At 43.6% G+C, this 21,868-nt stretch overlaps 1 protein-coding gene across 1 annotated transcript in view; it reads right to left on the bottom strand.

Moving 5' to 3' along the window:
• The window catches only part of rwdd (RWD domain containing 4), a gene marked incomplete at its 3' end in the record, with an annotated part of 51,675 nt that extends 33,352 nt beyond the window's left edge, over positions 1–18,323 (bottom strand). Inside the window, exons 1-6 of the mRNA XM_084334522.1 lie at positions 18,150–18,323; positions 17,753–17,833; positions 17,493–17,602; positions 16,465–16,615; positions 15,881–15,983; positions 12,219–12,268 (exon numbers count right to left, since the gene is read on the bottom strand). Coding sequence (XP_084190648.1) covers positions 12,219–12,268; positions 15,881–15,983; positions 16,465–16,615; positions 17,493–17,602; positions 17,753–17,833; positions 18,150–18,173 — 519 coding nt within the window. The 5' untranslated portion in view covers positions 18,174–18,323. The remainder of the gene's footprint in view (positions 1–12,218; positions 12,269–15,880; positions 15,984–16,464; positions 16,616–17,492; positions 17,603–17,752; positions 17,834–18,149) is intronic.
• Between the last annotated feature and the right edge of the window lie 3,545 nt (positions 18,324–21,868).

Raw genomic sequence — 21,868 nt, forward strand, 5'->3', positions numbered from 1 at the left:
CGCCATATATATATGCGCTGTGAACAAATAGTACCATTCGTATTTCGCCAGACGTATTCCTACGCGGAACCGGGCTTGTAACGACATGTTCGTCGGCACGATTGAACTTGAACCAAGGGGCTTGGCTGCTGGCGCCAGGTTCTCGTCCAATGGTAGAATGAAACTATTATGGGCTGTTAGTAGACTAAAGGGATATTCAGTGTATATTGTACAAGGAATATACAGGGGATATCAAACGATATACAAATACTATTAAATATATATCCATAAATAAATATATATATTCGGTTTAATCTGATCCTTCACAACACTCTCTTTTTGTCATTACATCGTATCATGGGTGTGGGGTCGTAAAGGGGTGAACTGGTAACCTTTCCTCTCCCCCTTTTTTCTGTTGGTCAGGGGTACACCCCCTGTCCTTCAAGGTTCCTGTCACGTTGCGGTTCGGCACGTTACGGGGTGAGGGGGGGGGGGGGGGGGAGTTTCCTGGTCCCACGGCCTGGAATATTGGGCGTGTGCACCGCAGAAATTCCCCCGCCATAGAGTACGTCACGTGCGCGTCTCTGTTGGTAGGACTTCCGTGTGCTGTTCAGGTCCATGTGATGGATCTGTTTTCGGGGGGTGGTCAGGGCTCCTCCTCACCAAGCGCCTATTCGGGCCTTCTGTGAGTTCGGACTCCTCCTTCCATGTGAGGGAGCCTCCTTCAGAGTACAGAGCCTCCTCCTCAGATTGTCAAGGTGAGTGGACCCTCTAGAACAGGGGTCAGCAACCTTTTTGACATGGAGTGCCTGTTTGAAATATAGTTGTAACTAGTGTGCCTCAACAATATTCCATGCATCGTAATTTTTTTTTCTCATAATCAGGTCTTTTTAATGAAAATGTTTACATTATTACATCATTATTGTTATTGTTATTATTAACAATTATTATGATGGTTGTATCAACCCTAAATCTGAGTTGGGGGGGGGAGCAATGCAATGCAGACAAACAGCTGCATACAGTGCGACCATTTCACTCACATTTGCCCATTCAGTTTTGGACACATCACACACCATCGGTGTGTGTACTGTACGTGTGCTGTCATAGCTCCACCTACAGGCCTAATGGAGAACACCAGGAGAACACCAGGATGTGAATGGAGGGTGAATGTGAGGTATATCGTGTAAATACGTTTTGATTGATCGCAAGACTACACTGTAATTTTTTTTATAATAATAAGTTACCAGAACTTTAAAATATTGAGTTCAGTTAGTTTTCAGTTTTCAATCCATAATAAGTTAACAGAAAAATAAGTACACAACCACATTATTTCAACCTAATAAAACTGTTTATTGTCATTGTTTTAAGAACACAAGTTGACTTGGTAATACTCACATTTTGAGTAAAAAAAATGGCTTTTAACATGTGCAATGTTCAATGAAATAGAAAAATAAATAATACAATTTGTTGATTAATCCCACTGGTCACAATGGTGACCGTAATAATGTTTTTGTTATAAGGCTCTGCAAATGTTACTGAATGATGTAGCAATGTATTTCCAGCTAAATTGAAATAATAAACGAATAAAGGGTCTCAATTAAATTTGTGGTAGTAAAAATAACCTGTTGGAGAATTTCAACAAGATAAATGCGACAACAGTGCAAAATATTTCACTATATTTTAAAGCAAAAAAAAATTAAAATAAAAAAATATATAATATTTTTTTTTATTTTATTTTCTTTTTTTAATGCTGCCCCCTGTGCCTATGAAAATGCCCCCGCGTGCCTATGCAGGCACACGTGCCTAGGGTTGCCTACCCCTGCTCTAGAAGGTGTCCTATTCTATTGTGTATGTATTCGATTCAATTCGATTATTGAGTGTGTATGGGTTCAGTGCCTCTTCCCCGGAGAGCCCTAAAACCAATTTTTTACATGGCTCAAGGTGCAATATATTCTTTTCAATCTGTACAGCTCGCGTGGGAAGTCTCTCTGGGGATTCCCGTCTCCTTCCTATGGGAGGGTGGTGGGATGTAAAAATGTGAATTTTTTTTACCCCCGGCTGTGTAGACTGGGATACATACTGTTGGTGCTTCCTTCTTTTCTATTAAAAAATAGTTAGAGTTAGGAAGTGTCACACCCCTCTTGTCGTTCCCCTGGGCGCCTTGGGGATTCAATGACAGGTCTAAATAGCCTGTTCATTGATGTGGGTGTGTCCCGACGCACGTATAGTGCTAGCTCGCTGTAAACAGGCGACTGACTGGCACGCCTTGGTTGCTTGAGGTTAAAACGGCGTTTTTATAAAGCAACTGGGATGGAGGTTTTTCCTCTTCCGACGACCACATCCCACGACCTGGGTTGGTTTTCGACGGATTCTCGTTCATGTCTGGGGGATGATGACGGAATGGATCTGAACATATGTAGAGGGGTCTCACGCTCTGGGGGTGGGCCACCGGGCGCGGTTCGCCCGAACGTCTGGGTGGCACCTTCTTTTCATGTTAAGATCAACACGCATATCTGCCCTTTCTCCTGGAGTAGGCATGTCGGCGTGGTTAGGGCACGGGACTGGTTCTGGTCACGCTGGTCCGGATCAGTTGAACCCGTTGTCCGCCGGGGATGCAGATCTGCTGTTCTGGTACCCTGAGGGACTTGGGCTTTATTCAGGGGGAAAAATGCCAGGTCGGTCCGGGTGTTGATTGATTGATTGATTGAAAACTTTATTAACAGATTGCAGAATGGGTACAGTACAGTACAGTACAGCTCAATACATACAATTGTTAAGGGGATGCAGACCAGAGAAAGACTTTCGTCTTGTTTACATCAGGGTCCCCCATTTTCAATTCATCGTAACATATGTGACATACATGACATACCGATAGACAGTACTGCTACATCTATACATTTATGACATACCAGATTTGCAATTACAGTACTGTTTGTGATACAAAAAGAGTCCAGAAAGAAAAGAGTATATACATTAGACGTAGAAACTGTACATTGGATTGGGTAGGTGGGGGTGGGGGGGGACTGTACATTGGAGGTGGATGGGTGGGTGGGGGGGGGGGGGGGGGTTGGGTAGGAGTGGGGGGGGGGGGGGGGTTGGGTAGGAGGGGTGGGTGGGGGACACTGTACACCTGTACAAACAAACACTGTACATTGGATTATTGACAAGACCATACTTGGTAATTTACTGTACATTGGAGGGGGTTGTGTTCGGACATTTACAGGGGCCAGTTTCGAGTTGCAGTCTCCCTTAGGTGTTTTTTTAGAGTGTTTTTGAAAGTGGGTAGTGATTCACATTCCTTTACAGCTTTGGGTAGGGCGTTCCACATTGATGTGGCATAATTGCGAAACGTGTTTAGTCCCTTGTTTGAGCCGAATCTGGGTTTAACGTGATTTGTGGAGCGCCCTCTGGTGTTGTGATCGTGGTATTCACTGACCTTTGGGAAGTATTTTGTCATGTACATGGGTACCTTGGTCGTGTAGTGTATCTTGTAGACCAGGCCCATTGCAAGTTGCTGTACTCTGTCGTCTACTCTAAGCCATCCTAGGTTGTCAAAGTGGGCAGGGGTGAGGTGGGTTCTAGGAGTAAGGTCAAGCAGTAGTCTGACCAGTTTGTTTTGAGATGTTTGTAATTTTGTTTTTAGCGCCTTTGAGGTGCTTTGGTACCATGAGGTGCAAGCATAGTCGTAGTACCCTTGAATGAGTGCTCCTGCTAGAGTCTTCAGGGTATTCTTGTTTACCAGTGAGGAGATCCGGTACAAGAATCGAGTTCGTTGGTTGACTTTTCTTTATTACATTGGATGCCATTTTGTCACAGGAAAGATTTGCCTCTAGGATGGAACCCAGGTAGGTAATATCTTCTTTCCTTGTGACAATATTGTCACCCACTGTAACTGAGAAGCCGTCGGTCTTGCTGAGTTTGTTATTTGAACCGAAGAGAATGGACTCTGTTTTGCCCATGTGTAATGATAGTTTGTTATCAGCGAGCCATATGCAGATTTTGCCTAGTTCTGAGCTGAGGGTTTTTTCAACCTGTAACTTGTTCTTGTCAGAGACCAGCAGGGCTGAGTCGTCCGCAAACAGGAACAAGTTGCAGTCACAAGCTGACGACATGTCATTTGCATAAATTAGGAACAGTAGCGGACCTAGTATGCTTCCTTGTGGAACACCACAGCTTACTGTGAGGGGGGGGGATAGGGTACCGTTTACCTCCACCATCTGCTCTCTCCCCTCCAGGTGTCACAGGGTTAAGCGCTATGGAGACCCTGGTTGGGTACATTTTTTACTCAGCACTGTCGTAATGGCTTACGGCCATGCCAACCTGTACACGCTCGATCTCATCGGATATCGGCCGCTACACAGGTTGGTCCTGGTTAGTACTTGGTTGGGAGATCGCCTGGGAATACCTAGTACGGTGTGCTTGGGGCTGGTTCTCCATTCTTTTTCGCTCTTCTCTCACGCATGGCGAAGAGGGGCCTGTTGGGGTGGTCTTTGACCTCCTCTGGTGACCCTGTGCTTCCCGTATCGCCAGGCCCGGTCCGAAGTAATGTTTCGTCGACCCGTAGGCCTGGGTTAACCCTTTTTGAAAACTGAAACACTTGTACTGCGGTATAGCCGGTGTATACTCGCAGGTGTGTTTTGGAGTTTTTTCTTGAGGGGTTATAGGAACAACCGCCGCATTGGGTAACACCAAGGTGGTTGATTCCCTGGTGTGTTGGAGCAATGTCAACTCCCGGGTTCACCGGTTGAGGGTGCCCCTGCACGTTCATGACGTCTGCCAATCGTGTCAGCCTTCTCTGCCTCAACCCCTCTGGGTGGGTTTTTTTTAAATGGAGGCTTGGTCATTCAACAACGCCAGCATACGCCCCTTCCGCCGGGGCGGCTGTGTTCAGCTGTCCCCTCTGGCGCCTGTCTCGTCCGCAGTCTCCAGGCTAGGGTTAACAGCCTGTTGCCTGGTTTTTCCCCGGTGCGCTGCCTGCTTCCGTTGGTTAACCTTTTTTGTGTGCTTACGGCCATGCTGACTGCCTGTTCTGCAGGGTCAGTGTACCAGGCGGTGTACTATTGGGGGGACAGGGCCCGCTCGGCTGAGGGGCCTTTGTCCGAATACGCTGGCGATGTGGGGGGCGGGGTCACTAAGTGCCCACCTGGTGGGGTCTTGATGCTGGCATCATGGACTTCTCCGGGCCCCCGTTCCAGGGGGTCCAGTCCCATTGGTGGGTCTGGGTCTTCCTTCGCGCTCCGCTGCTACGGCCTTGCCACGGGGTTGGGTTTGCCCTTGGGCCTTGACCCCGTGATTCTGGGGGCAGTAACGAGGTTGTTTCCTCCGTTCGTTCCCGGGTGGCATGCGGGTTGTGCGTGTGTGTAGTTGTGGGTTTGACATTGTGAAATTAACTATTATAACAATATTCCCATTTTTCCTTGGCCCCAGACCCCATTTTGAGAACCAGTGACCTATAGAACCGATTGAATATAGTCTATAAATGGTAAATGGTAAAATAGTATATTATGTCGGAATAAGCAGGTTCACCTGACACAGTGACGTAGGGCCGTTGTGAATGGCTGGAAATGTTACAACCTCTTTGATGCCCTGTAAAGACATAACAGAACATTCAGTGGTGGGTGAATGAATGAATGAATGAATGAATGAAAACTTTATTTAACAGATTGCAGAATGCGTACAATACAGTACGGCTCAAATGCTCAATACATAAGGGGGATGCAGACCAGAGAAAGACGTTTGTCTTGTTTACATCATTTTCAATTCATATTGACATGTATGACATACACAACATACGTGACATTTATGGCATAGGCTATGAGCTATGACACAGCCCTCGTCTATTTATGGCATAGGGACATTTAGTACTGATACATTTGTGACATATACGGTATTCAAATAGTACTGTTACCCATAGACCCTGACAGAGTAATCAAATCATACATCGTGTGATTCATGACGACTAGACAAAAAACGTCATGTCTCGCTGACTCTTGCTTTAGAATTGAAAGTCTACTCGCAAAAAGGATGTCAACTAATAACATAAGTAAACAAAGATTGATTGATTGAAAAGTTTATTAACAGATTGCAGAATGGGTACAGTATACAGTACAGCTCAATACATACAATTGTTAAGAGGATGCAGACCTGAGAAAGACTTTCGTCTTGTTTCCATCAGGGTCCCCCATTTTCAATTCATCATATGACACACACGACATACAGATAGACAGTACTGCTACATCTATACATTTATGACATACCAGATTTTCAAATACAGACATGCGTTATGTTGCTTTTAACGCTACACTTACGCATCATATGCAGCAGCATTTAGCGTCCCGTGTCACTTTAACACGCCTTTTTAAAGTTTAGTTTAATTTGAGATATGACTACTCACTATTTCAAATATATTATATATTCAAAGCCGTCCAGTGTATTAGAAGAAGCAAAGTGAAAACTGAAAGTGACTACTAATCGCATCAGTAATTTAGTCACTGGCGGATACTAGTAGCCTACAGGGAATATAATTGAGAACCACGGGGAAATTAGTTTTAAAATAAATATATATATGACAAGTGTAGACCACTTAGCGTACCTTCTTCTTCTTCTTTTTGGGAACAAGTCCGTTTTTGTAGTAGGTCCACATTGTGCCTCACCCACGAGGGTTCTAGCTGGCGAAACGAAGATCCTACCAGGTCCAACCGTTGGCGCAAAGTACTCGTGAAGGCGGAGTTATGGTCGCCAATAGACAGCTCTCTGGCGATGGCCAATTCCCAAAGTAGCAAGACTGACGTGAGTCACGTGACAAAAGGGTATAATCATAGTCATTAAAAAAAAACATGAAGTGGAAGTATGTTTTGAATAATTTTCAAAGGTATATGGCACTAAACTTCGGCATTGCAACAGTTGGAACTCCTATTCATGAGAATTGTTTAGCTCCTCCAACCCAAATTTAAAGTCAACATCGCTATGTAAACTAAATATCAATACACAAAGACGGTATAATAATAACTTGGTTTTATATAGCGCCTTTCATAAAACCCAAGGTCGCTTTACATAGGGCGAAAAACAACAATAACAAACATGGTAGACGTAGACACCAACGAACTCGATTCTTGTACCGGATCTCCTCTCTGGTAAACAAGAACACCCTGAAGACTCTGGCAGGAGCACTCATTCGGGGGTACTACGACTATGCTTGCACCTCATGGTACCAAAGCACCTCAAAGGCGCTAAAAACAAAATTACAAACATCTCAAAACAAACTGGTCAGACTACTGCTTGACCTTACTCCTAGAACCCACCTCACCCCTGCCCACTTTGACAACCTAGGATGGCTTAGAGTAGACGACAGAGTACAACAACTTGCAATGGGCCTGGTCTACAAGATACACTACACGACCAAGGTAGCCATGTACATGTCAAAATACTTCCCAAAGGTCAGTGAATACCACGATCACAACACCAGAGGGAGCTCCACAAATCATGTTAAACCCAGATTCGGCTCAAATAAGGGACTAAACACGTTTCGCAATTATGCCACATCAATGTGTAACGCCCTACCCAAAGCTGTAAAGGAATGTGGATCACTACCCACTTTCAAAACCTCTCTCAAGGGACACCTACGGGAGACTGCAATTCAACACTGGCCCCTGTAAATATCCTAACCCAACCCCCTCCAATGTACAGTCATTTACCTAGTATGGTTTTGTCAATAGTTCAATGTACAATTGTGTTTGTTTGTACAGTGTCTCCTCCCCCCCCCCCCTCAATGTACAGTGTTACTTGTTTATACAGTGTGCCCCCCGGCCCCCCCCCCCCCCCAACCACCGCCAATGTAAATTACCCAGTATGGTTGTCAATATCCCAATGTACCCAACCTCCTCCAATGTACAGTTTCTACGTCAAATGTATATACTCCCTTTTCTTGACTCCTTCTGTATCACAAACAGTACTGTATTTGCAAATCTGGTATGTCATAAATGTATAGATGTAGCAGTACTGACTATCTGTATGTCATGTATGTCATATATGTCTATATGAATTGAAAATGGGGGACCCTGATGGAAACAAGACAAACGTCTTTCTCAGGTCTGCATCCCCTTAACAATTGTATGTATTGAGCCGTACTGTATTGTACCCATTCTGCAATCTGTTAAATAAAGTTTTCATTCATTCACACACACAACATTCAATGTAGGAAGTTATTTGGTATTCACCTCAGAAAAGAGTCTTTCACATAAAACACTCATCCGGACAAGATCCATTAAATAAGTAAATAAAGTGCAGACATGTTAAAAGCAGTAGACCATTTTTTTATTTATATAAAAAACTTTCTAATAGGGAGGAGCACACTTTTTCCTTTTATAAATAAGAAGAAAAAAAAGTCACAAGAATAAGCTATCCAGTTGGGGCGTCTTCATAAAATGTTTTCACAAAGTACAACCTTACCGCAGGGTACTTGAAGGCTATTGTAAAGCTATATTTACCCACACCGCCCGCCCAAATTTAGCACACAAACCTACATTATGGCTCTGATGCTTGGCAACTGGGTCCAACCTCATGAGAGCTTTCCCACAACAATGGCAGTGATAGTATGTCTACATGTACATCTTCAGCACAATGGAGAGGGATCCATCTACATTCCGCTGCAATGATCCAGTAGATGGTGATTGGTGACACACGGCGATGAGATGATCCCGCGCCTCACTGTGACCCGACTCGAGAGCTAACCACGTGCATTACACACCATTCAGTGGACTCTGTTGTCGATGCATTGTAAAATAAAAAATTAAATAGAACAATACATTTCCAGGGCTTTAGTCAAGTGTTGGGCACGATTTCTTACACTTTTTGAGTCAGTGACCCAACTATGATTTATTTCCCTCTCGTCACGGGACCACAGGCTCATTGAAACGTATAAACAAACATACTACAGCTACTGTTGTCATGCGGGGGACCCACCAGAAGATGGCTGGCGACCCATAGTTTAAGAAACCAGGGTGTAGGGGACTGACGGGTCAAAAGCAGTCCACATATAGCCTCTCTGATGTCAAATTAAACTAGCTGTAACATAAGGTATGTGACCTGAAGCCCTCAAACACAGTGGCACGTCGTCCACAGCAGTGAGATTGTGTTCAGCTCATAGGGAACCCAGTCTTCCTTTCAGGTGGGAGGGGGGGCGGGGGGAAGAGAAGCCATTTTGAGTGTGGACTCTCGTGGGGTTGGACACGGGGGCGTCGCCTGCACAGCGTCAGCGGGTGGTTTTCCCGGTGAGTTCCGGAACGTTCCGTCACTTCGTTGGGGGAAAAGCAGCGCCAGACTCCCTGCCCTCTTCCCATCTCCTCGGCCCTCTGGTCTAGTCCTCCTCTCTACCTCCCGTCCTGCTCAGCTACGACAGCGGGAGAGAGGGGGGTTACAACATCTGCCGTGGTTCGTCTTTGGGGAAAACATTTTCAGTACGTCTTAAAAAGGAACACGCCAACTTTTGGGGGAAATTAGCTTACCGTCTTCTCCAGAGAGAGACAAGAAGATAGATACCAGTTTCCTCTGTGCGTTCAGTAGAAAGCTATCTGGCTGACATGTTAGCCTAGCTTAGCACAATGAATGGAAGCGGACATGACCGGTTAGCCTTCGGGAGAGGTGTTAGTTGGACAATGCCTAGGCTAACCGGTCATGTCCGCTTCCATTCATCTACCTTCTTGTTAGGCTTGGGCGGTATGACGGTATACCGGGGTATTTCGAAATACCGACGGTATTGAAAATCAATACAGTCTAAACAGAGTTTTGTTGTAGTGCACACACACGCGCCAGCAGAGGGCGAGACTAGTCCTCACTAGTGGGGCGAGCCATGCAGAGCTGGTTGTCTTCTACACACAGGAGGAGGAGGAGGGGAACCCCGCTTCAGTGAGTGAAATTAAATGAGACACGCTTACCGTTGCTGGTGCTGCGGGCTAACTGGCTATTCTGAGAGCTAACTGTAGTGTTGTGTATGATCACAACGGTGTTCACGCTTTACGGTAATGTTGCGACAGTGCTGTGAAAATACCGTAAAGCGTTGTGGTAACGAGAGTGTGTGTTGTTGTGTGTAGGATGCTGCGGGCGAACTGCTACCATTCTGAGAGCTTAACGTTAGCACTAGATGCTGCGGGCGAACTGGCCATCTCCGTGATTTGTTTACTTGGTAACACGGGTAAGACTGTTTGTTCCTATAGCTATGCCTTTAGACAATGATTTAATAACAGATTGTATTTGTAAATAAGATAAAAATTCTGTGTCTTTCAGCCCAAACTGTGTTTTAAGTTCATTAAAAGGTATCATATTTCCCCTTTCGATCACTTGCCCCACCTGTGTTATATTATGTTGTTGCCATACATTTTTTCGATCTTAATATTCTATACACTCTCAAGGACCTCTGTGTTATCATTGGAACTCATTCCGAGACCCCGAGAGTGCAATGTCGGCCGAATCCTGCTAGGTGGCAGTATCGCCTACCCTTTGAAACCTTATTTCACACTGTGCGTTACATTTTATATGGTCCGGGCGGAGAATTTGGACCCAGGCAGGCAAGTGAAGCGCTTCATCTGAGCACCTTGGAACGTGTCCAGCACACTTGATGCATATTTTGTGCCATTTCATGTCAGGGACCCGATGGACATCAATACTGGAAATCCCGATCAGACAATTGGAATATTCTTTTTGCAATACCTCCTATCAAAGGTAAGGACTATATCACGGGATAACACTCGAACGTATACATGAAAGAATTAACTAATTTTTACATATTGGACTACAAATAGTGTCTGTCAAATGAGCCGGACAATTTTCTCCATAGCTATAATATAGAATATAGATATAGCTCTGCAAACATCGTGACACATCGTGAAAATAGGAAAAGGAAAGCAGGCGCTAGAGAGCAGAGATGGGGCGTGGCTATGGCGTTGAATGAGTTAAGGAACACGGCAACATCGTGGGAAACGTGCTTACAGTCTTCTCCAGAGTCAGACAAGAAGATGGATACCTATTTCCTCTCTGCATGTTCTGTAGAAAGCTATCTGGCTGCAAGTTAGCCTAGCTTAGCATAAATTAATGGCAGCGGATACAGACCAGCTAGCCCAGCTGTTGGCAAAAAAAAACACTTCTCCCAGAGTTTTAAGCTAGGCTAGTGATCCGTATCCGCTTTCATTCATTTGTGCTAAGCTAGGCTAGCTTGCAGCCAGATTGTGTTCAGTTGAACACAAGAGAGGAAACTGATATCCATCTTCTTGTCCGACTCTAGAGAATACGGTACGTGCGTTTCCTATAATGTTGCAGTGTTCCTTTAATATGAAGCAACTGTACATTCGGATAGAAAAACATACTAGTTTAGAGCTTTCTTGCCCCCCATCCATCACAACTCAAAACACAAGTCCATTGCCCTCCAATATTTAAAGAATGAAGGAGAAGAATATCCGCACAGGATTACGGTTACAAACACTTTAGTGACTATAAAGCACCGTTTTCTTCGTCAGGCAAAGCTGACCCTGTTGAAACCTACAGTATTGGAAGCTGTGTGCGGATAATCGCTGCACCTGGCCTAACAAGACAGGCTGGATGTGCAGCTACTCTACTGTGCTTTTGTCACTCCAAATATTACCTATATAATATATATATTATAAACCTTCAAGTTCAACAGCCTAAAGAGACATGTAGTCTTTATTACCACCTTTAGAATCATCACTGATCTGGTTACTGCTTTCACTTCTATGTTTTGATCTATAGAGTGCATTGCAACTCTGTATGAAAACAAAGTGCTACACAAGTAAAGCCTGATTGATATTAAACCCACATTGTAACAACAACAACTTAATTCTAATAAATCCCTAATGTAAACAAAGCAAGTTATGGGCCATACAGAGATCACGGACAGGGGATTTAAACAGGTTTTCACTTACGTGCTGTGGCATCACGAGGTAGGATTGATGAGCGAGCAGAGAGAGAAACAAAACAAGACAAAGAAGACATATTACTAACACAGGTAGATCATGAACGCCATCGCAAAGAGTGATTAACCCTTTGAGGTGTAAAGCGGCCACACCGGACTGATTACAATTTTGAGAATTTAACACTCTAAATGATGATGTCATTGAGAGCTGTGGAATTCTAGAACATCAGGAAGGAAATGTTTGACAAGACTCACACCTCAAAGGGTGATTAAGTGTGCCACCTTGTGGTGAAACATGGAAGTTACAGTAGCTACCAACCTTGATAACATCAATCCAGTCCCAACCTCTCGGCAGTTCCCCTTTGTTATCTGAAATTGTGAAATAACCATGAGATTAATGTCCGTTCACTACAACGGACTAAACGCTAAACTGGATGACAAACTCACTTTTGTCATTTATAAATATTAGTTATACTAGACTTCACTCAGGTGTATTATTGATACTATGTTTGTTTCTGAGTAAATCTTTAGAAATAAAAATAAATTGAATTTAATGCAAATTAAAAAAAATGCATGAGGGTCATCCTTTTGTGTTAAATGGCTGCATAAAGCAAGCATATGTTGATAAGAGTATTAAAACTTGAAAAAGATCCGTTTAAGGTAGATTTAGAACAGATAAAAAATATGTGATTCATTTGCGATTAATCACGAGTTAACTATGGACAATCATGCGATTAATCAGATTAAATATTTTAATCGATTGACAGCCTTAATATATATATATATATATATCTTTTTTTACTTTTACAAAACTAACAGTGACAGGGGAAGGAGGGGGGGGTCAACGAGGTATGTTTTTATTGTGCAGCTTAAGCTCCCCGGAAGGCGGCCGGCCCGGACTCTGTCTCCCCCTCTGCCCTGAAGCACTGCGCTGACCAGCTCGCCCCGGTGTTTATCACCATTTTTAATGCTTCGCTGGACCTGTGTCACGTCCCAGCATGCTTCAAGGCCTCAACCATCATCCCCAAGAAGGCCAAGGTCACGGGCCTTAATGACTACAGACCTGTCGCCCTGACCTAATCACTGATCCTGTGCTCGACCCGCTGCAGTTTGCGTACAGAGCCAATAGATCCACAGAGGATTCTGTGAACATGGCTCTGCACTATACGCTGGAACATCTGGACTGTGCGGGCAACTATGTCAGGATATTGTATGTGGACTTCAGCTCGGCCTTTAACACTATCCTTCAACCCATCCTGGAGCACCAGCTATCCCTGCTGCAGGTGCCAGCCTCCACTCGCAGGTGGATTACAGACTTCCTGTCCAACAGGTCTCAGCGGGTGAAGCTGGGGAAGAGCATTTACAGCTCTAGGTCCACCAGCACCGGTTCCCCGCAGGGCTGCGTCCTGTCCCCACTACTGTTCTCCCTGTACACCAACAGCTGTGTCTCTCTCCACCCCTCGGTCAAACTCCTGAAATTCGCTGACGACACCACCCTGGTGGGTCTCATCTCCAGGGGGGACGAGTCGGCCTACAGGAGGGAGATCGAGAGTCTGCAGAGCTGGTGCAGCTGCAACAACCTTGAGCTCAATACTCTAACTAAAGACAGTGGAGATGGTAGTGGACTTCCGGAGGAAAGCAGCCCTGCCCCCTCCCATCATACTGGGAGGCACCCAGGTGGCCTCCGTGGAGTCATGCCGATTCCTAGGCATGACAATCTCCCGGGATTTAAAGTGGGAGCTTAACATCACAGCCCAGGGGAGGATGTTCTTCCTCCGGCAGTTGAAAAAATTCAAACTGCAGAGGACCATGATGGCCCAATTTTACACGGCCATCATTGAGTCCATCCTCACCCACTCCATCATCTCCTGGTTCCCCGCTGCAGCGGCAAAAGATCTCGCCAAGCTGCAGTGGGTGATTCGCTCCGCGGAGAGGGTGATCGGCTGTCCCGTCCTCCCTCAGGTCCCTGCACGACTCCAGGGCACTGAAGAGGGCAAGAAAGATCATGGCCGACCCCTCCCACCCCGGACACAGCCTCTTCACCCTGCTCCCCTCTGGGAGAAGGCTGCGGATCCCAAAGGCTGTGAAAGCTCGTCATAGACTATGTTTCTTCCCCTCAGCCGCCAGGCTGATCAATGCCTCAAGACCCCCCCCACCCCTCCGCCCCCAAGTGACACTGGCACAATAATATCATTGACACTGGCAAGAATTCTGCACTGGGGCCGACCTGGAACTCTGCACTGCACACGTTATACACTTTATATATATTTACTAGTGCTGTCAGGCGATTAAAAAACGTTATCTAATTAATTACAGGATTTGTATAACCATATAATGCATAACCATTTTAGGCCTGATATTCTATAATCATATTTCAAATTGCATGTGTCCGGATGGCAGAATTCAGTATCTACAAAACCTTCTGTTTAATCATCTTCCCTATATTCATTTGCTTAGATTTTTCAGGTCTGGTAAATTTTAGCATGGTGTTATTCACAGTCAAAGATAAAAAAATGTAAAAAGATTTTTATTGATATTCTCATTTGGTTCATTACAATTTACTCAAGCCTAGTAACAGACACAGTATTTCTGACACTGGGATTACATTCCCTGAGATCCATAGATGTCCCTAGAATCAGATACCAAGAACATGCAAATGGACCATTAAAAAAAAAGTCTGTAAATGTTTATTCTACGTTCTTATGGAATGAATGAGATTAAATGTTTTTTTGTAATAAAATAAAATTTATAAAAAGTTTAAATTTTTTTTAATTACTTTTGCGTTAATTTTCATAACGCGATCATTTGCAGTGTAATTAATTAATCTAATTAAAGCGATAAAACTGACAGCCCTAATATTTACTTATTCAAATAATAAATCCTGCACTGCACTGTCTTTTGTCCTGTATCTTGTTGTTATGTGAAAAGAAATTGTATGGAAAAATGCACACTGTATCGCTGTGACAATTACCAATGTGGTTACACATATGGTTTAATAAAGGAATCTGAATCTGAACTCAATGGCCGCCAACAACGATTATATACGTGTTTGGTCGACAACCATTGAACGGCAACCACATATATATACGTTATTTGATCATTATTTCTTTTATTCGATATTTCTATTCATTACAGGCACAGACTCTGGGTTAACATGGGGAATCATCCTGAGAATGCCAAAGTGCAATACCGGCCGCATCCCGCTAGACGGCGGTATCGAGCACCCTTTGTAACCTTGCATCTTGGCCTGTGGAATGGCCAAATGTCTCGGGTTTAATTTTTCCTTGTCGGGCGAAGCGAACGATTCTCCTGGTTCCATTGAAACGCGTCAAATATCCCTGATCCATATGTTGTGGTGGATTATGCCATGGACCAAATTGACATTGGATTATTTTTGGAATACTCCCGATCACAGGTAAGGACGATTTGACGTCAATTTTAGCTTGATCCTGCAATGCTTTTATACCGATCGGGCTGATAAGTGTTTTTAGTGTTCAATACGAATGCCATTACTAAAATCAAATAATCAGAAACGACCCCCCCCCCCCCCTTTCATGCATTCATGATGGAACATAATACCTATGATATAGATTTGATCTCAGAATAATAGCGTGTACAGGCAAGAAATGGCAATGTCTATAGTGGAATTGACGTATACGGCTATAACTCAGCATTTCGGGAATTACCCTAGACCGCTCTAAAACCATACTTATATTCACCAAGGTATAACACGGGAACGTATGGATGGAAAATGTTATTCTTTTTCACATATTGAACGATAGATAGGTGATAGTATTGTATCCATAGCTATAATATAGAATATAGTTATAGCTCTACAAACAAGGTGATCCACTCCTATCTTTTAAAGTGTGGCAGTGCTAGCGCGGGCCCCGTCTAATTCCTGGCAGTCAACGAGTTAAAGGTTTCTCTGGCTTCCGACAAAGTTCTCCAAACTTGTAGACAGCCGCTTTAATGCTGTACCTGTTCTGCAGGTGATCCGTCTCTTCTGAGATTTGGTCAGCTGTTCCTTCTTCTCCTTTTTCTTGTTGGCCGTAGGGGCGGCCCCCCTGGTGGATTCCAGCGTCTGTTCGAAAATAAATAAATAAGAGATAAATCTGGTGTGCCGACATAGAATCTGAAAAGATCATAACTATAAGCCAGAATGGTGAAATGTACAGAAAGTAGCAGAGTAGGGAATTAGCAGGAGAGTACTTACTGTATATGATTTATATTTATATTCTTGGTGCGTTGCTGAATCTGTCTTTTTATGAATCAATCAACTACAATTGTCATACATACCCAAAGAGGACCACAAAGTCTTGGGACTCGTTTGTGTTTTACCCTTGATGGTGGTCAGGTACGGCTACTGCCATTAGCATATATTTAAGGCTTATTTAATTGTTTGACTTTTAAATAATATATTTTTCTGACCAAAACCAAGCTGTGTACTGTATATATATATATATACTGTATATACTTATTAATATATAATATATATACATACAGACACACACACACACACACTGTATATACCATAGATAAAAATAGCAATACAAGCTACTGACCACGGCAGTGACCACGAGCTGGTTGTTCATCATCAGGCTCTGCTGGTTCTCCTTGGCCCATTCGAACAGGGTGTACATCATGGCAGTGCCCAGGTTAGCCTCCACCTGCTCCCCCAGTTTGGAGAGGATCAACTGCTTGGTCTCTGCAGAGCTGGGGTCATACAGACAGACAAGACCACCATGGAACACCAGCCAGGCTCAGTGGTGTGTTTTTTCCCCAGACTAATCTTGGTCACGAGACCCGTCCAAAGTAGGGATGCCCCCTATGAGACGCCCTATATTCACACCATCTCGACACCGCTGTGGCATGATTTCGCAGGACATACTGGTAACAATCTTTTTAGGTGTGATGTCTCAAGTTAGGTTTAAGGTTACGTTAAAGGAATTATGGGAAATGCGCTTACCGTCTTCTCTAAATTAGACAAGAGGATGGATACCAGTTTCCCCATCTGTGCATTCAATAGAAAGCTATCCGGCTGCAAGCTAGCCTAGCACAAATTAATAGAAGAGGCATTTCTTCTTTCAATGCGCTTTCAAACAAAGACCGGTTAAATGATACGTCCTCTCAAGTTTGGTTGTACAGAAGTATCACCCCAAAGTATCACTTAAAAAAGGTAAACACCTCCCTGTCGCTCCACTCACCACTTCAATCACAGTTCTCTTCCATGTTTATATTCACCGAGTGACTCGCGCCAGCACAGAATTGTGATGAATGGCAATCTAGAGTGGCGTAAAAGTAATATGAATTCTGATATGACTGTTCAGACTGAGGTCGCATTGCAAAAAAATCTGACTTGTATCTGATTTAGGAACCACATAATGAAAGTGACTCAAATCTTAATTGAAAAGATCAGATTCAGTGTCATTCGATTCACACGGTCATGAAAAAAACATAACTGATTCTGGCCACTTTTGCCTGCAGTCTCAACGTAGCCATAGTGAACAGGTTTAAATCTGTTGTTTTCGTTTTGTTTAGTTATACTGTGGTACAATATTCCACACAGTCAAGAGATGCACCTGCGACTCACATTTTCTTGTTGAAATAGCCACGTAGAGACATTTCTGGGGACGTTTCAGGATAGGCCTCTGGCCACAAGAAATCTAGGATGAAGGATTTGGAGTCTTCGAGCTCTCCTACCTGAAATGCAAACATTGAAATGGCGTTCGAGAAGCAAAAATGTCCACATAACAACCAATATCTTAATCTGTGTCATTCAACTGTGGACTGTTTATTTAATTTTTTTTTAAAGAAGGGGGGGGGAAAGCATTCAACAGGTGTCATACTCACTCTAAACTGGAAAGAAACAGGGCTGATTTCCTTAAAACACTCGTCCCCTTCATAGATAGAGCGCAGAGCCTCCAACTCCATCTGTAAACAGCAATGAGACGACTGGTGAACAAACAGACACCGGTATGGACAGCTAACGTTAACTGGAGCCGAAATCCTAGTCTGTGCTGGACAACAAAATCAGGGAGATCTAGCACAAAAAAATAAAGGTGCGAATCTTCTTTAATGGATAAATAAGACACCTTTTCTCTGACAAGCGAGTAGAAAACTATAACGTTACAGTGAACACCCATGGTGTCAAACTGAGTTATCCAACTCTAACGCTAGCTTGTGAGCAAATGCTCTCAGCTCCAACTGTTAGCTAGCTCGCCAGTACATCATCATTCGTTCATCATACCTCTTGATCCTCGTTGGCTGTCATGGTTTATTTTTCTGCCCGGACGAGAAACAAGCTATTCTATCTGTCTGTCTGCTGTCAAATGTGTACTAGGTGCAGAGTTAACGCCCCATGTCTCTGATTAAAACTGTAGTTGGCAAATCATTTCACCACTTCTCCAGCTGATTCACTGACTCCGAGTTCGACCATGATGTCGTACGCGTGCGCACTGCACTTCTTCTTCTTCTTCTTTTGTTCCAGTTTCCGGCAGACTGGAAGCATCTGTGGCTTATTGCTGCCATCCGCAGGTTAACAATGAACACTACTCAGTAGAGATTGGAGATTTGAGTAAATGTATTGTCATTGCACAAGTACAAGTAGAGAGTACAGTGAAATTAAGTTTGCATCTAACCAGAGTGCAATTGAGCAGTATGGTACATTGCAGCGTAAAGTATAACATGTGTGTATATGGAGTATACGTATATGAAAAAGTAAATAAGCTAAACTAATGTATGAACAGTATTATATCTATATACACAGTGGTACGGGTATGAATATACTATGATAACAAACCAATCTAGCCAGTGGTGTATATAGATATATAGATATATAGATAAGGGTGTATATAGATATATAGATATATAGATAATAGATATATAGATATATTAGATACGATTTGACTGATTGATTGAAAAGTTTATTAACAGATTGCAGAATGGGTACAGTACAGTACAGCTCAATACATACAATTTTTAAGAGGATGCAGACCTGAGAAAGACTTTCGTCTTGTTTCCATCAGGGTCCCCCATTTTCAATTCATCATATGACACACACGACATACAGATAGACAGTACTGCTACATCTATACATTTATGACATACCAGATTTGCAAATACAGTACTGTGATACTAAAAAAAATCCAGAAAAAGAGTGTATATACATTTGACATAGAAACTGTGCATTGGAGGAGGTTGGGTAGGTGGGGTGGGGCTGTACATTGGAGGTGTGGGGGGGGGGGGGGGGGGGTTGGGTAGGGGGGGGGGACACTGTACATTGGAATACTGACATACATTTGACATAGAAACTGTACATTGGAGGAGGTTGGGTAGGTGGGGTGGGGTTGGGTGGGGCTGTACATTGGAGGTGGGGGGGGGGGGGGGGTTGGGTAGGGGGGGGGGGGGGGGGCAATTGTCATTTCACACACTGAAATGAAGTTGCCATCTAACCATAGTGCAAAGCCATAGTAAAGTGCATAGCAATATACAGTGTAACATGTGAATATATGGAGTATAGTGTTGTATGGATAGGCTATAGATTGAGGTAGGTAGTTATGAGTACAGTGTAAGACAGTTGTTGGCAGTGTAGGGAGTAGACAAGTATGGATTGAGCAGTGGTGTAAAGAAACAAACAAAAAGTATTTTTACTTAAGTACAATTTTGAGCTACTTGTACTTTATGTGAGTATTTTCATTTTAGGGAACTTTATACGTTTACTCCACTACATTTCAAAGTAAATACTGTATGTTTTACTCCACTATATGTATCTGAACCCATCAGTTACTAGTTATTTTGAAGAAAAAATGAATTCAAAGATTTATGAAGATTATATACTTTCACATTTGAAACCTGTCAACTTCAAGAGGACGTAATCAGAGCAGCATAACTGGACCACATACCACTTTAACATAACTTTTAGAGGTCAATGGATAGAGGATAGAATGTTCCCAAGCACTGGAATACACAGCAATCATGTATAATGCATACTTTTACTTTAGATACTTATGTACATTCAAGAGCAAATACGTCTCTACTTTTACTTAAGTAGAATTTGAATGGAGGACTTTTACTTTTACCAGAGTACTAATTTATCTGGGTATTTCTACTTTTACTTAAGTAAAGAAAGTACTTCTTCCACTGGGATTGAGTAAGGCATCAGAGTCAATATAGTATAGGTTGCGTTTAGGCAACAGAGCCTTGAATAATAGGCATCAGAGTTCAGAGTTTAAACAGTATGTGTCCAAGCCTCCAGACTTCCCGGCCCCTGTATCCCTTTGATTTCTCTCTCTCTCTCTCTCTCTCTCTCTTGATTGATTGATTGATTGATTGAAAACTTTATTAACAGATTGCAGAATGGGCACAGTACAGTACAGCTCAATACATACAATTGTTAAGGGGATGCAGACCAGAGAAAGACTTTCGTCTTGTTTACACCAGGGTCCCCCATTTTCAATTCAGCATAACATATATGACATACATGACATACAGATAGACAGTACTGCTACATCTATACATTTATGACATACCAGATTTGCAAATACAGTACTGTTTGTGATACGAAAAGAGTCCAGAAAAAAAAAGTATATACATTTGATGTAGAAACTGTACATTGGAGGAGGTTGGGTAGGTGGGGGGGGGGACTGTACATTGGAGGTGGTTGGGTGGGGGGGGGTATCGCGCGAAGCGCAGTCACGATGGACTTCAGATGTTGTGAAGTGACTGGTGAGTAGCAGTACTATGGGTTAAACTCACTCTCACCCTTAACTCATTGGACGCCACCGCTTAAGTGCGCGAGAGGGCGCTAGAGCGCCACCGCTTTAATCAATGGGAGGACTGGGAGATTTGCGAGTGTTTAAAAATATATCTTAAAGGGGACATGCATTGCTAGTCAAGATGAGAAGCTCGTTCAGCCACAGACTCATTCCCCCACGACACTCAACTAACCGCCTCGGACAGTCCTTCATACCAGCGGCCATCAGGCTCCACAACAGTGGGCAGCGACTAGCAGCCTCCAGGCTCCACAACAGGGGGCAGCGACAGCGACTGCTACCAGACATTGACCTGGGACTTATAGGAACCCAAGGAGGACAACCTACACTACCATAGGCTTACTGCACCTTATGTGGACACTGTGATACTGTGATACTGTGAATAATGTATATTTCAGTGGATACCGTGATACTGTGAATAATGTATACTCAGTAGATAGTAAATTATAACACTACCTCACGCATACTGCACCTTATGTGACACTGTGAATAATGTGAATATTCTTCAGCTAGTCAGATAGTAAATTATATTGACCATATTGACCAAATTGTTTACACTGCCTGTGTTGTTTTTACTACCTGTACACTGTGTTGTTTACTACCTGTACCCCCCCCCCCCACTCCCCCCCCCCCCATGCTGCTATGATGCCTGAATTTCCCCAAGGGGATCAATAAAGGAATATCTTATCTTATTCCTAGCACTATTTGGGCAACTTTACACAATTCCTGTGAGTCTATGGAAGACATCTGTAAGGTTTATTTAAAAAAAAAAAAATCATTGTTTTATATTTCTAATGGAGTACTCAAAAGCATAATTTTCCAGTCTCAAGATTTCAGCCTGTTATTGGCTGGGCTCCGCCCATAAGCACTTTCAATGACAGTCATCCACACAGTGTGCGAGTGGCAGAGAGAGAGAGAGAGAGAGAGAGAGAGAGAGAGAGAGAGAGAGAGAGAGAGAGAGAGAGAGAGAGCACTGTGTAAACACAGCTGCGTGCGAGATACGCAGGTCCCCTTCTCTTTCTCTCTCCCTCTCCCGTTTGAGGAAGTCTTCCACTGTGCCGCGCGCAACAGCTATAGACGGGGCGTTAGTTATGGTCCCGAATCGAGAGAGAGAGAGAGATAGAGAGGGGGAGAGAGAGACAGACAGAGAGACGACAGTGCGACGCACGTGTGTGTATGTGTGCTCTGTCGCGAG

Source organism: Notolepis coatsorum (genome assembly GCF_963971535.1).
Source record: "Notolepis coatsorum genome assembly, chromosome: 1".
NCBI lineage: Eukaryota > Metazoa > Chordata > Actinopteri > Aulopiformes > Paralepididae > Notolepis > Notolepis coatsorum.